Below are 16,620 nucleotides of genomic sequence, written 5' to 3'. Positions count from 1 at the left end.
AATGTTCCAGATACTCTGTTCCTAGTTCCTTGTAAGATACCACCTAGGTAGGATTGCCAGATAGAATGTAGTTAAATTTGAATTTCAGATAAGCAACAAATAATTTTTAGTAGAAGTATGTATCATGAAATACTTGAGACATACTATCCTAAAAATATGTTTATTTTTATTTATTAAAATTATTTATTATCAATCAAAATTCAAATTTAACTAGGTGTCCTATGTTTTTATTTGATAAATCTAGCAATCCTACACCTAATGAATGAAATGGAATCCTGTACGTTGAGAAAGAGCAGCTTTTTTTTTTTTTTAATGTTTATTCATTTTGGAGAGGGCAGGGGACAGAGGATCCAAAGCAGGTTCCACCATGATAGCAGCAACCCCAAGCCTGATAAGGGGCTCAAACCCATGAGATCATGACCTGAGCTCACATGATATCAAACCCGTGAGATTGTGACCTGAGCTGAAGTTGGTCGCTCAACCAAGGAAGCCACCAAAGCACCCCAGAGCAGCTTTTATAATGCATGTGAATACAACCCTGAAATACAAAACCTGAATTTGCTCTCTTAAATCCCCTTTATTAATTTTTTAGATAAAGTCCTTATTTTATTTTATTTTATTTTATTTTATTTTATTTTATTTTATGTACTTTTATTTTATTTTATTTTATTTTATTTTATTTTATTTTATATGTTTTTATTTATTTTTGAGAGAGAGAGCGTGAGCCAGGGAGGGGCAGAGAGAGACTGAGACACAGAATCTGAAGCAGGCTCCAGGCTCTGAGCTGTCAGCACAGAGCCCGACGTGGGGTTCAAACCCACATACCATGAGATTATGAACTGAGCCAAAGTCAGACGCTTAACTGACTGAGCCACCCAGGTGCCCTATAAAGTCTTTTTTTTTAATTATTTATTGGGGTTCCCAGGTGGCTCAGTTGTTTAAGCGTCCCAACTATGGCCTAGGTCGTGATCTCACAGTTCGTGAGTTCAAGCCCCATGTTGGGATCTGTGCTGACAGCTCAGAGCCTGGAGCCTGCTTCAGATTCTGTGTCTCCCTCTCTTTCTGCTCCTCCCCCGTTCACACTCAGTCTCTATCAAAAATAAACATCAAAAAAATCTTCTTTCAATTATTTATTTTGAGAGAAAGAGAGAATGAGTGAGGGAGGGGCAGAGTGAGGGTTGATGGGGGCTGGGGGAGAGGGGAAAATGGGTGACAGGTATTGAGGAGGGTACTTGTTGGAATGAGCACTGGATGTCGTATGTAAGGGATGAACCATGGGAATCTACCCCAAAAACCAAGAGCACACTTTATACACTGTATGTTAGCTAATTTGACAATAAATTATATTTTAAAAAACTATTTTTTGAGAGAGAGAGAATGAGTGGGGGAGGGTCACAGTGGGAGGGAGAGAGAGAATCGCAAGAAGGCTCCACACTGTCAGCACAGAGCCCTATGCAGGCTCTGTGTGAGTGAGATTTCACAAAGTGTGAGTGAGATCATGACCTGAGCTGAAATCAAGAGTCAGATGCTTAATCGACTGAGCCACCCAGGTGCTCCACTTAAATCCCCTTTAAATTATCAACCTTCTCATCCTTCCTCAGTCATCTAGAATGGAACTATGTAATTTTTCAACCTTATTCCCCAATATGCCTCCAAAATAGCTGCTTTTTACTTGCGACAAGAAAGAGCATTGAAAAAAAAGAAAGAGGATTGAGACTTTGTAGAGCAACGAAAAATTCTTTGCTTTATTCCAAGAAAGAGGAAATTCAGAGTCAGACTTGTCTTCCATCCAAATTTTTTTTATTGACTGATAGGCTATTAGAAATAGACCTCGGTTTCTTCATCTATATAACGAAGGGTTTGAAGTAATCTGTAAGTTTCCTCAAGCAGGACCCATAGCCAAGACCAATTTAGCATCCTTGCGCCAGGCAGCTGCACCAAAATGAAGGCCTGCTGAGAATCCATCACTGGGGCAGGCTGCTGTGGCTAGGCTCTAGGTGGATATGTAATGATTTAATCAGATGCCCCCTGTGAGAAGAACAATCAGTGATGCATATTAATGAAACAGATGGGTGACTGCTAAATAAATTTGAGTAAAAAAGGTCATTTAAAAAAGACAACAGAAGAAATGTATGCTTAACTTTTATTTCTTTTTTTCTTTGTATTTAGTGACTTATAAAGGGGAAATATATACAAATTATAAGAAATTTTGGCCTCCATTTGTTACCCTGGGTTTATATAACGCAAAAGACCTCAAAACGACTCAGGCTGACAAAGAAAGATGCCCTGTGTTACATTACTTTCTCCCCTTTTTTATATGCTCCTTCCCCATGTAATTTTCTGCAGCTCCTACATCCTTTATATAGCCACCAGTGTGCCCATGTTGACAGGAAAGTACTGCATGTTACCCAAACGCAGGACTCCAAAGGCTTGAGATTTGTGAGGGGGAGTAAAGGGACTTTTAGCTTGTCCCTCCCCGCCAGCCACATCCATCCACCCTTCTGCTCTTAGATAGCACCACTTGGTCCCTTCCAGGGGCATAAGGCATAGCAATGGCAGCCCCAACCTTAGCTCAGGTCTCAATACATCCCCACTGTTCTAAAACGTGTCATGAGCTAAAGTTGTTCATGGAACTGTGAGGTCAGGATCTCTTTTTTGCTGTCTGTCCCTCCCATTAGCTTAGAATGCTAATCTCTACACCGTGGATGCCTAGAGTTGTTATTGTCTGACTGGAAATACCACATTTTGTTAATTTCTTGGGGAGAGACTGGTTTGACAGGTTGCTGGATGAAGAGAAAGAAAAGGAGCAGAGTTTGATCTGAGGACTCCTAGGACACAAAAGTTCCTCCCTAAACTTTTCTCCATCTACTCAATATTTAAAATTTCTGAATCTAAAAGGTATATTTTTAAAATATAATAAAGCAATCAAAATTGCATGATGCTGGCACAGAAATAGACTTGGCAGAGCAATGGATTCCAGAAACCCATCAAAGTACACCTGAGAATTTTGCAGCAAAGTAGTATTTCAACTCAGTGAGAAAAGGATAAAGTAAAAGATAATTTGGAATAATATTACTTTGGGACTCTATCTTAATTCTTACTAAAATTCATTCCAGGTGAAATGATTTAGATATGAAAATATATGAAGTCATAAAACAAATGGAGAAATCAGAAGGATTTCTGATAGAAGAAATCAGAAGAGCCTTCCCAAACATGATATAAAATCTAGGAGATTGGTAAATTTAGCCATATGAAAATTAGGAAAGGTCTTTATAGTAATCAAAAGGAAAGTCAAAAGACAAACTGAGCAAAGTATTTTCACAACACATTTGACAAAAGGTTCATTTCCTAATATATGAGAAACTTACAAATCAATAAAGAAACAAACACAGGAACCATAAGCTGGTAAAAGAAAAAATATACAAATGACAGAGATTGGTAGTTTCCAAAAAGAGAAATACAGATGCATAAGAAAATTAATTGTTCTGATTCATAATTTGAGAAATGCAAATTAAAGCAATTAAATAAATACAAGTAGAATATAAATCTTCACCTGTTATAGTGACAAAGATGAAAAAGATTCGTAACATCCCATGTTGGCCAGGGTGGGAAAAACAGTAAATCTCAAACACTGTTAGTAGGAGTAAAAATTGTCATATTTTTGAGGATAAGTCATGAACATATCAAAATTTGAAACATGCTTACTCTTGCGCACAGCTCTAATTTTCCCTACAGGCACACTTGCAGAAATGCCATAGGATAGACCATGTGTGCAAGGGAAGTTCACTGCAGCATTGTTTGGAATAGTAGAAATGGAAAGCAATGTAAAAGTAAGTAGGACCTAGCTAAATAAGTTATTCTCCATCACCACAATGGAGTACTGGAGAGCTGTTTGTAAGTATGAGAGACATGTATATTTGCCCGTGAAAAGGTGTCCTTAATGTTAAATGAAAAATAAAAACACATTTCAGAACAATATGCTGGTATAATCCATTTATGTGAAAAAAAGATGTACATGTGGTTATGTAGACATACGAATGCATAGAAAATGTTTTAAAAGACTGTATATCATATGCCAAACAGGCTTTCTCTATGGGGAATGGAAATACTGGGGGAAGGGGGCTTTTGTTTTTTATACACTTTTTGTGTGCTTTTTCTAAATAAGCCTACACTTTTTACTTAAAACTTTTAATAAATATATTATGGAAAAATTAAATTTTATTTTTATTAATTGTTAAATTTTGATTAATTTTAAATTCCTATATTTACATGCCCCCATAGTTTAAAAAAAGTTCTAGTTTTAATTTTTTTTTAATTCTGTATTTCAACTTAACAAACACACACTAAAAACCAAGAACCCTCTTTCCACCAAGCTTAAAAAATTTGGGGATTTTTCTACAGCCCAGTAACCCCTTCAGCATTTGATAATTCTGGCCGTGGTTCAAACCACAATGAAGTTTCTCTGGGATCTCCCAGTGAGACTCTGCTGAGAAAGAATAGCCATCCAGCAGATGATCTTTGATTAGTTTTGGATATAGATCCCAGAATTAAAAATTCAGCAATTGGATTGATTGCTGTAAGATAGTTTCACTATTTAAAAACACTCTTTATTTAAACCACAGAAACTGGAGTAAATTGGAAACATCGAATATTAGCTTTGCTTTAATTTTACATGCGGAATCAACTTTTTCTTCGTAAGTAGTTTGCTTAGTCTTTTCAGTTTAGCATGCCAGCAGATTGGGCTGTCTGTTGGATTTTGCTTCTAGACAAGGAGCCGGTCTCAAGTGACTGCAAGGAAGAAAATCTCAAGTGACTTTATTCCTTTGAAAGTGAGACTTTACCCCTTTACTTTTTTGTCCACCAAGTAGCTATGCATCTTTCCCATGCAAGTAACTGTTTCCTTGTCCTTCTTGGTCGTCCTGTATATGTGTCCACACCTGCAACCAGAGGCAGCAATTGGGAACAGCTGTGGAGATGGAAATTGCCCAGATGCTCGAGGAGAATTCAAGGATCCTCAAGTTTGGATATCAGTTTACCAAGCAAGGGCCTCGAACAAGGGTGGCAGCCGCAATCACCAAGAATAATGACCTGGGTAATGCAGCCCTATTGTGTGCTGTTAGTGATTAGAAGAGCATGATGACCGTTTCTTTCTCCACTTCAGATACAATATTGCACAGACATCGTTCCACTGGCCTTTGGTGTCAGCCCCTGATCAAAGGCACATTGCTACATTATCCTAGGAATTCTCATCAGCTTCATAGTGTCTCAGTTTTATAGTAGCATTCTCTCAAAAACTCTTTGTTCTTTTCTTCCAGACAACCTTTGAGTTTTGCTTGGTTTCCTTTATGTGTTTGGTTCGCCTTTACTTAGTTCTTACATGTAATCATCCTGTGTTGTTATCTGCACCAGAAGATGGATGCAGTGATGTGGAGATTCCCAGTTCACTTATGTTTGACTTTTTGACTATGCTTTGCACTTGGGTTCAAATGTCTGATACTTTGGTGATTTCCATGTGAAGTAAACTAATGGAACTATGTTATAAAGGTTAAACTTAGAAGTAGCTCTTTCAGTTAGTCCCTCTTTCATTTTTCCTGCTGCCTACTCTTTGCCAAGGATCCATGCCATTTCTTCTGTTAGGATGAGAGGGGGCATATCCTGGTCAACCAGAGCACAGAAGAATGGGACAGATTGGGAAAGCTCGGTCTGGGCACGGCTCAGTCACCTGAAACAGCATGGCAAAAGGACATCCAGAGAGCAGACAGTCACCTGACAAGCAGTCAGCCAATAGCGAAACTCAGTCCTCAGTTTGAGTTTCAGGGACAGAATGCGAGACCTTGGACAGGAGAACTGGGCCCAACATTCCACTAAGTAGAGTGCTGGCCACGGGTTGGATTCAGATGGCAGGTAAGACGGAAACCAAGGGTTAGAACCAGAAGGGGGCAGGTGAAGATTAGTGTCCATTTCCCTGCCCAGACATGCTTAACCAAGATGCTGAGTTCCAGCTGTGGCGTGGTGTGTGGCCTCCAGAGGCTGGCCAGGCATATGGCAGTGCTTACCCTTGGGATGTAGAAGATGGGAGCTGGGGGGGGTGGGGGGGGGAGGGCGGGCAGCCCATTAAACAGGGCTTTGGGGAAGGGTGAAGGCACCTAGGAAGGGCAAATGGAGACCACAGCTGATCAACATGAGACTAAAGAGAAACAGGCAAAACAAGAGGCTTGATGTAAATGGAGAAGCGATTTTGAGCCCAAGAGTGGTAGCTGTAGGCAATAGCTTTTGTCTAATTTTCTGTGGACTGGGCTATTTAAAGTTGAGAGTTAGGGCAGGACCACAGCCACGGCACCTTTTTGCCAAATCCGGGAAGGTTAGAGTAACCCTCTTCCTATGCACCAGACAAGCAAGCCGGTGAAGAGGTTAGAGGGGGAAATGGCTTGCAGAAACTGGAAATGGCCAGTCGAGGCAACAGTTTTGATACTAAACACCCGCTTAAGGGAACCTTAATCTCTGAGTTTACCTGCCATCTGAATCACCCCTTCCTTGGAGGTGGATAATTGGGAGTTTTTATTTAAAACAGGTTTAGAAACTTTGAACATCTGTTTGCAACTCCTCCTGGTCTTCAAGCCATAAGCAGAATTCATAGATTGTGAATGTGTCATCCTGAGGAGTTAAAGCCAGCTGGGGATCAGGTTGCACAGAGGTCGAGATGTGCTAGAGATAAGTGACCATGGAAACCTCCAGAAGTTCACTGTTCTATGGGTCTATTCTGGACCTTCTACTCTATAGAAATTTCTAGCATCCCAGTTCCCAAATGTCAGACATAACTTGATTTAAATGTATGTTCCACAAGACTCTAGATTATTATATCATTTCCATTTATATCATTTATTGGGTAATTGAGTATTGAAACTTAAGATCACTACACCCTTACATGTGTGGGATTGCTATTCTGTGTGATGAATGTTGTTTGTCAGGAATTTAAGGATGATTCCTTCAATTTATCTTTTAAATTTTGTCTTTCTTTTTTTCCTTTATTTCTTACCTAGTTCGTAAAAAGCGAGTTGAAGGAGACCGAAGGTAAACTTCCACGAGAGGAGGCAAAGGTTCATCATGGCTGCCAATTAAAAATAAGCAAGCAAAAACTATTCTCCTTCCCCATCAGGACCATTTTATCAAAGGTTGTTCATTTCCATTAACCACACAGCTCATAGTCTGTTGTTCTTTTTTAGCACTTCTTATTTATCTTGGATTTTTTAATGTATACAATTGTGTCATGTGCTCATGGGCCCCTCTGGCGACTTGCACCAGTGGACTTAAGCAGATCTTAGTGCGTAACAGCAATGGAAAATGATTTAACCACTTTCATATTGGGTTGTCTGGCTTTCTTACATGAACTTTTTTTTTTTAATCACTGAAAGGAATTTAGTATGTAAGTGTATTTGTAACTGTGATTACGATAGAGGCCTATCTCTGTTTACATGCATAGCTTTGAGTTAGGCTAAATACAACAGAAGTGTTCTTCTGACCACATAAGAAGTTAGTATTGCCAATATTTCACTGGGTGAGAACATGTGACTGACTGAGCACAAATTCTCCCCTACCTCCAGAAAAATCACCAAACTCACATGCCCCACTGTTTGAAGAAGTGCACTAAACGCACGTGTCCTACTGTTTGAAGATCAGTGGTGTCATCTTCATAAAAGCAAGGCAGCATTGTGATACTTTAACACAGCATTAGCAAATAAGTGTGAAATATTAACCCATGAATAGTCTTCAAAGCAGACTTACAGGCAGCAAAGTTAATTAGCACACCTACCTTTATTGATGATTCAACATAAATTCGATCTTTAACATGACTCTACTAGATAACTTTTTACAAAGCTGTTTTAAACTTTTCCAGACATGGTGGGAAATTTTTAAATTTTAGTAAGAGGGCGGCTTTTAACACAGTACATTCCAAAATAAAACAATAATAATTGCACCTTAGAGTTGTCTGATACAGATGATTGCATCATTTTGGCAAATTTTAGAAGCATTTATTGCTTTATCTTTAGTATAGCAATATCACAGAATGATCTGTGAACGTTCAAGTTAATTTTACAGACATTTGTCCATATGGCATGATCCTTCCAGACATTTGCAAACATCAGGAAAAAATGTGAATTGTCACTTTTCCAGATGTTTGTCATCTCAAGGACAAAGCCTGTGAAAGTACAGCTGGGATGATTGCGTGGTTGTGTGCATTAACTTTTCATCTAGCGGTGCAACAGTGTGATCCCAAGCGAAGGAAATGTGTGTCTATAGCCTTTGGCTCAAGTTCATGTGCCTTTGATGACACTCAGTGCCTGAGGCTGTACCTGGTGGCATTCTGACCCTGCCTTGGGCACTTCGCCCTCTCTTCTCTCCTCCTTTCCTTCCAACTCTTTCTCTTTTTTTCTTCTTTTCTCTGAAATTATGAGCCATGTAAAGGTGACATCCCTTGTGTTGGTGACACCTGGAGCTGAGGACATTGGTGACTCAGGCAGAAGATGGACCCAAGTCAGAATTTGTTTAGTAATTGAGTGTTCCTGAGTTGCTTGATAGTAGTAAAACAAGTTAATGGGAAAACAATGTGTGTATTATCCTAGTTAGCTTGTAAGACACATGGAATCTAGTCAGGAGAACTAACCTTCATAAAATTGGACATTTACCTGTCTTAGAAGTATCTGCATCCGTATCTCTAAAATCCTTTGAAACATTTCACTTTCTTGACAATATTTTACATTTTTTGAGGAAACAATGAGCAGAACATGTTGACGCATTTGGAATCCTAAAAATCCTTTAATTAATAGCTTTTGACTATCTCTCCATAGTAAATACCATTTGATGGTTTTCAGTTTTATTTTTACTTCCCTCTTACTCACTTAGGTGTGGTATGTTGGAGCCAACTCATACAGGCTTACCAATTATTAAATTTTCAAGAATTTTGCACACCTGTTAAATATAGCCATTATTAAAAATTAAATGGCATGCACCTACAATTAGTTAAATTATTTTAAAAACCAAAGTAATACTCAAAAATACCTTTTACTGTTTTCTCTGCTCTCAAGATTATTCATATCTACTGTGTCTGTGTGGCAGAAATACTGTATAATGATGTGCTTTTGTGCGTCTTTTCCCATCTCAGAAGTTCACAACTTCTTGTTGACAGTTTGAAATTGTCCGTGGTGGGAGTACTTATACTATGGAAATGAGCAAATGTTACAGATCAGATGTTTCCCACCCCTTGGTTGCTGGTTGGCAAACATTCATCAGTATTCCCAGAGTTCTTTTTCTGTATATATATGTTTCGGTTACCATGTTGCCACAGGGAAGAATCTTTCTCTTAAGCGTCTTTATCCTATCTGTTTAGATTTGTTGCAGATATATTATAAGTGCTGAATCCCTGACATGCCCTTCAAGTAAGACTTTTTCCTTTTCTCATTCACTCTCTTTCTTGCCTTCACCGCTAAGAAATCTTGTATTCTACAGTGTTCACTGAAGCTCCAAAGTGCTGTGGATCGGGGGCTAAAGCAGTTCCTGACAAGCCTTGGCAGAAAGCAATGAAAAAAAGTCAGAATTTGATGCTGCGGCTGTTGAGAGTATTAAAGCAAGATAGTGGGATATTACCAAAATTTAGCCCTGTTTTTAGCTTGTGAAATAGTTGGGTCACATGTAATAGAGTTTATAAAATCAAATATTTATGATAAACAGTTTATCTTATCATTACCTGTGTTTTTAAAATAACTTGAAAGGTGACATTTCCATGAGTATTCACATATTAAAGATAACTATTAGAAGATAAACTTACACTTTTGGGAGACTGTGAATCATTTCATTAGCCCAGGACTTCATTTCTCCATTTGCCCAAAATGTGTAAGTAGAAGCTTTTTCATAATCCTGAGCATGACTAATCCCTTACCATCCATCGTGGTGGGGCATAATGTATATAAAATATTTTTATATGTGTGCATTTTGCCAAATACTATGTTGAAATATTTGGCAACATCTGGACAACTGATTGAAGAGAGATAATTCTCTCCGCACACCACCCCCTTTCCCTTTTTAGACTTGTACAGGCCCATGCTAGTGTCAAATCACTCATCAGGACTTGCAGGCCCCTATCACCAACACCCATCACAGCGTATGTGGAAGATAACTTTTAGGAGAGAATTTTGGAAGTCTAGAGACCATATGATTACTCCAGCACTACATCTCCCCATGTGTCCAAAGCATGTAACAGAAGCTATTTTATCCTCATTAGCATGATTAAATCCCTTTCATCTTGGTAGGGCATAATGTAAATAAATGTGTGCATGTGTGTGTGAGTGTGTGTGGCCACCTATCTAAATATGTAACGAGGTATGTGGCTACATCTGGACCACTGATTGAAGGGAGATGCTCTCTCCCCAGCTCCATTTCCCTTGTCCGTTTTAGCATTGCTGCAGGCCCAGAGTCAATGCAAATCACTCCCTGGAGTTTGCAGCTTGGGTCACCAAACACTAAATCTCACAGCATGTATGAAAGATCACTCTTAGGAAATAAATATTAGAAGCCTGGAAATCATTTTATTGTTCCGGCACCAAAACCCATTATATGCCTGAAGTGTGTAAGTGGAAGCACTTTTCGTCTTCATCAACATGATTAAGCCCCTTCCTTCCATCTGGGTAGGGTAAGCTGTATATAAATATTTTGTACATAAAAATCGCCAAATACTGTAAGTGGTATTTGGCTGAAGCTGGACGCCTGATTGAAGGGAGATGCTGTCTCCCAGTCCCTCTTCCCTTACCCCTCTTGGAGCTGCCGTGGGCCTAGGTTACATAATCACTATTCCGGGGGGGGGGGGGGGCACGTGTCGCTCACCCATCTTAGAGCACGCAGCCCATCTCCATTAAAAACTCCAAAATCATCCCAATGCCTATACTCCTCAAAACAATTTCCCTAAGGGAAGCCTGGTACACCAAACCAAAAGAATAGCTGCTTCTCTTCCAGACAGAAGCGTGGCCCCTGGCAGGGCACCAGCATTAGGGAAACCAGTGTGCTCTGAAGAACTACCATGAGAACATATCAGACACTAGAACTTGAAACCAGCGTGCTTTAAACGTAAAATAGCCCTTTAAATTTACAAAAGAGTTTGCGGATGTTTGCTTTTTTGAGGGATATGATGTACTTGGCCCTCTCCCAGGCCCTGTAAAGGAGACAGAGGAAGTATAAGAATTCTGGGTTAATATAATTTGCTAGGTGTTTCTGGGTTTGGGGGGTAGAGTGCCTTTTTGCAAAGTGGATACCATCTTTAGTTCAAGTATTGATAGTATCAACAGAAATGGGCAGGGGGCAGTAAGTTGGGAATACTGGGTTCTGTGGTATGTCGTTACCTCTGCTGAGTTGGATATATTTCTGGCGTCAGCTTTTAAGTCATGATCCTGAAACTCCCTTCTGCTCTTCCACTGATGATGCAATAATTGCCATTTTCATGTTAATGAGCAGAGAAGGAAAAAGAAATGTCTTAGCTCCACCTTCCAGTAGCAGATTCCCTTCATTGCTCCTCATTTCAAATATCCATGCCACGTACCAGGCCATCTCCAGAACTAAAGGCTTGGGACACATACAAAGGAAAGGTGTGAGAGTGCTTGGCAGCATCAGGCTGCACCCAATGGATAGAAATCATGTGATCAGGCCTCCTGGTAACAAGCTTGAGAGAGAAAAGTACCCTAAATCTCAGGACGGGTTTATTGTTTTCTTCCTCCCAACTCTAGGTTAGATTGAATTTTGTTTTGTGGTTCAGAGGTTATTAAGTGGAGGGACTAAGTGAGGTGGGGAAGGAAGGTGGTAATTAAAGGTCCTAATTTGCTTAAGGGGAGAAGCAAGTTCTGCTCAACTTACCTCCTTCCCGTCTGCCCATAGCAGCAATGACAAAATACCCAGTAGATGGATGGAGGGAGTGTTTCAAAGTTTAAACTTGTAACCTGGCTCTGGGTACTGTTCTAGGAAGGCCATCCACTTACCAGAAGTTTTCCCAGTTTTGTGATGCATCATTGATTTGGGAGAGGGTGAAGGGGGCCTGGACTTTTCTCTGACATCTTCCATGGCTGTCATTTTGAGCACACTGGCTCTGCTTGTTGGTATGGTGGCAGGGCACCATACTAACAGACTTGGAGACTGACTCCTAATCCCATCACCAACACTTAGCAGGTATATGATCATGGGCAATTCATTCAATTGCCTGACAATTATAGACTACATAGGGGGAAGAGCACTGGATTTGGAGTCAAGGAACTTGGACACTTGACTCCACACTTTCTTAGCTGGGTGACTTTGGGGCAAGCCACTTAGTCTCTCAAGCCTAAGATTCTTCAGCTATATTATAGTGGGAATAATATCTTCACTAACTACCTCACAGAGTTGTGGTGAGAATATAATCAGATCATGGGATGAAAACACTATCCTGGAAAGGGCGATACAAAAGCGGGAGATCATTTTCATCATCTATTCACTAATGGTTTCCACTGCCTCTTAAATCTGTTTTATTTTCTTCTGACCATTGAGTGTGAGGAATCACAGCATGGGTATGACGTAGGGGATTGGAATTATTTTATTTCTAACACAGAGGTGGGAGAGTTAGTTGATGGGTGGGTGGGTGTTACATACCAGTGATGTGTGTGATAGAGCATTTTCTTGGGTCGTTTTGACAGTACCCTAGGACATGGTCAGGACCCTTGCAGTGAGTCTAAGGCTGGACACAAGTAGGGGAGAAACAGTGATTAAGAATTGAGGGGAAGGTTTGGGGCACTGCTGCCCTCCGGCCAGGCTGTCACCACAGGCGAGGCTATGACTTGAGGTGTGACAGGGGACCTAGGAAGAAAAGATTGTCTGTAAGGTTCCAGCAGCTGCGTGACAGGCTTAAGCCCTGATAGTGAAGGGGAGAAAGTGTCACCTGTGAGATCAGCTCTCCCTGGCAGCAACTGCCTTGTTATCACCAGCAACCTTAGCTCTAGTCAGTATTCTTGTGCTAAGAAAGATACTGAAACATGGCCGCACAGGACTTTCATAAGCACGTGGAAGCATGGACTCTCTCATCAACCTTTGTGTCTTCAGTAGCATCTAGTGAGGTGCTTTGTATATAACAGGTGCTTTATAAATGTCGCTTGAATTGAATTGTCCTCCGCCCCACAAGAATTATGCTCCATTAGCCATCATGTGATGTTTCGAAAACAGTACTGATTCAGATATCAGCTGTGTGTCACTTTGGGCAAGACTTTCCATCTTTCTTCTATCTTGTCTTCACTTCATCTGTAAAATGAAGTGGGTGGATTAGATGCTCTCTAAGATCCCTTCCAGCTCCCAAAGGTTACAAGAATCCTGTGATTCTGAAGTTTCCATTGCCTCTGAACGTGTGTGAATAATGCCTCCATTGCAACTCCATCTGTCTTCAAAAGGCTTTGTCCAGAACATTCCACAGACAGTTACTTGTCCCTCTTCAGCGGTTTTTACTGTTTTCAGAATAGTTCTGGAGGAGCAGCCTTTTCTGAAAGGAGATTTTTAAATGTATAGTATTTTCTCCTCAAAATTGGTGAAGAGGAGAAGGAAATGCAAAGAAGGAAACTGAGCACAGTAAACACAGCATGTCTTTCATAGGCTTTTATTTAAAGTGTGTGTGTGTGTGTGTGTGTGTGTGTGTGTGTGTGTGTGTGTGTTTCTGAGCACATATTGACTGGATAACAAAGAGAAGCCAATCAGAAATACACTGTGCAATTGAGAGAAGCTGGCCCAGGATTTAAAATTTCCCATGGTTGATCTAAATGCAAATAGATAGGACTTGGCCATGTGGTGAAATGAGATGAATAGAAAATGTGCTTCTTATGGAAATTTTATTTTAGTACCAAACATTGCCAGTGACAATCTTTAGTTAAGAAAGAAATTATTCTGACCTAAAATTCTTATCTCTGCCATTTTGGTTTTTAAAAAGCCCACTAAATTCGTGGAATAATATTTATATATTCAGTTAAACCTTTATCTTAATTTTGTTTCATCTATTCCAGGAAAACAAGCAGCATTTTTCATTGCATTTAAAAATGTAAAATAGTTGCATGCCACCAGTCTGTAATATCTTACCAGTTTGGATGCCTGTAATGTGTGACTTTATGTGTATCTGTATTATTTTAAAGAGAACAAAGGAAGTAATGCTTTGTAAACTATTTAGACTTATATTGGCAACATTTATTTGGCTAAGCAGTTATTGAAAAATTCATATAGTTTCACTTTTCATTTTGAAACTTTTCAATCAAAGGTAGATATTATATTCATTAAGGAATTAAAGACTAATTTGCCTTTTAAATGTGAAACTGAACATTGTGGGAAATAAGCATGTGATAAAGCAAAATGTATGAAGTGTGAAATCCTTTCACCCTGATAATTAGTAAGAATCCAGGTTAACACAAATAGGTTGCAGCGTTTGACCCTTTGGGATTAGCCAGCCAGACCTAATGCTAAGGTAAACATATACTGTTTCAACTCATCAAGATCTTTCTGCTTTCAAAGATATAATGTATTCATTTATGTCCAGAATGAAGCTTCCAAGTGAAAATGTACAGAACATTAGGAATTAATAAACTTTCCTTTTAAAATGAAAGTAAAGACTGATTTAATCTGGCTAATTTTTAGACGTCTTTTTTAAAATGAACAGTCATCACCATGTTCTCATATTAAATGAGTCCATTTGCAGAAAGGACTATAAAGTGTCTTTATTATGAAGAAGATAAGAAATAGATAAACAATGAGAAGTAGCCAGAGGGAGAAAGGAGAACTCATTATTAAAACAAATATGCACACATTTGGCTAAATAGTTGAAATTTGTTAGAATAAATGGGAGCAGGAATATAGATAATCCCAATGGGTTCATTGTTTTACCTTGAATTTTTTATATTAACTTTGGGTTTAGTTTTTTTCAGCTATACTGGGATTGATAACACAAAACACTAAAAATAACAAAGTTATACTGTAAAGGTTTGCCCTGGAAAAACAAGAAAATCCTTTTCCTGCCCTCCTTCTGAACTCTACCCTCTTTGACGCATAGAGGAAAAGTCCAAGGAGAAGCACAGAAGACCTATGTCTAATTTCTGTATTTGCTGTTCCACACCTTCTCGTGCACAAGGAAGTATAGTAATTATTTTGTATAAAGGATTCCTTCATGCTGTGGGGCTGTAATGAATAGGAGTTACAAGTATGCACTTTGAAGTCAGACTTGACTAGTTCAAATCTCACTTCTGAGAGTTGTGTGAATTTCTGCAAATCTCCTACCTCAGTTTCTTCACCTGTAAAATAGGAATCATAATCATACTTGACAGTAGTAACAGTGGTACTGTTGTAGGATTAATGTGTAAAACACTTAGGACAGTGCCTGACATATAGAAGGCAAGTAGGTATTACTATGCTAAATTGTAACTTAAATAAATACCCACGGATATTAATGCCAACAAAGTGGTCCATTTTATGCTGACAATGTCAGGAATTTAAGCAGGAATACATCTTACTTTTTTGTGTGTTTCTACTGTCCATTCCTTCTGGCAAACAGGCCCTCCCTCAGCACTCCAGTAATTGAATATAAACAAGATAGAGCTGACTCAGAAGTTACTCCTCGCATGCCCTCTCATTTAGCTCTGCTCTTTGTGATTTCCTTGATGTTTCAACTTGTTTGTACCTGCTTTGCTTTTTGGGTGCCTTCCTTTGCATTTGGCAGTCTGGCTTCTGAAGCAACTCCTTGACTTTTGGGTCTGTTTTGTGCTGGACTTGACTCTGTTATAGACTTCCCTCTCTCGGTTTGATTATTCAGCTTTACCCGCCCCCCAGCCCACCAAGGCTATGAGAAATGGTGCCTCATGCCTCCTCTACCCCAGTATTTACCCATACCCTAGTCCCACCAGCCAGGGAACATGACCAGATGCCCACAGCCTCCACCAAGTGTCCCAAATGTCACAGGACCTCAGTAGGAATTAGATATATGTGTGTTTGAACGAGATTGGGCTCTGTGTGGATCCCAACCAACATAAGGAGATGATATAGGAAAATTAGGCAGTTTCATGGCTCGAAATATATGTGTGTGAGGGTGGAGTTCTCCAAATTGTAGACCACTGAACTTACCAAAATTTTAGAAAAATATGTCATCTGCTTTAGTGGTTTTTGAGCACTTAGAAGTGAAACAGTGGCCTATAAAAGGAAGCACAGATTCATTTAGAGTAAATGATAGGAAATCATGAGAGTCCAGGGAAAAGAACACACTATATTTTTCAGCAAGACATTTGACAAAGTCTCACAGCATCCTTGAGAAATGTGGGTTGCATAACAGTGCAATTAAATAGTTAAATGACTGGTTTAAACAATCTTTTTTGACTCTTGATGATAAATGCTGATGAGTGGAAGAATTTCAACCAGAAGGGCTTAGTAGGCACCACAGGGCTCTTTCCTTGACATGTTTTGATCAGCAGTTTAACAGTAATTTGGATATAATACTGGTAGAATACCAACCGAGTCTTCAACCAATGGGGCACTGGGAGGGACAAGGAATACTTTGAGAGGTTCAGAAATATCTGACAAGCCAGTATAAGCCTGTAT

General features: G+C 39.5%; 1 protein-coding gene across 3 annotated transcripts in view; it reads left to right on the top strand.

Annotated features, from left to right (window-relative positions):
* TMOD2 (tropomodulin 2) overlaps positions 1 to 15,153 on the top strand; it is a 74,719-nt gene extending 59,566 nt beyond the window's left edge. For 2 of the 3 annotated variants that reach the window (XM_047863480.1, XM_047863481.1), the window contains 2 exons: positions 4,948 to 5,092; positions 7,041 to 15,153. In XM_047863480.1, the coding sequence (XP_047719436.1) occupies positions 4,948 to 5,092; positions 7,041 to 7,075 (180 nt within the window). In that variant the 3' untranslated portion in view covers positions 7,076 to 15,153. Of the gene's footprint in view, positions 1 to 3,735; positions 3,831 to 4,947; positions 5,093 to 7,040 lie in introns of those variants that run through there. The other variant, XM_047863482.1, reaches the window with a different exon arrangement.
* The last annotated feature ends 1,467 nt before the right edge of the window (positions 15,154 to 16,620 follow it).

Source organism: Prionailurus viverrinus, chromosome B3 (assembly GCF_022837055.1).
Source record: "Prionailurus viverrinus isolate Anna chromosome B3, UM_Priviv_1.0, whole genome shotgun sequence".
Classification (NCBI taxonomy): domain Eukaryota; kingdom Metazoa; phylum Chordata; class Mammalia; order Carnivora; family Felidae; genus Prionailurus; species Prionailurus viverrinus.
The sequence above is the reverse complement of the archived record's forward strand: the minus strand, read 5'-3'. Positions and strand labels throughout refer to the sequence as shown.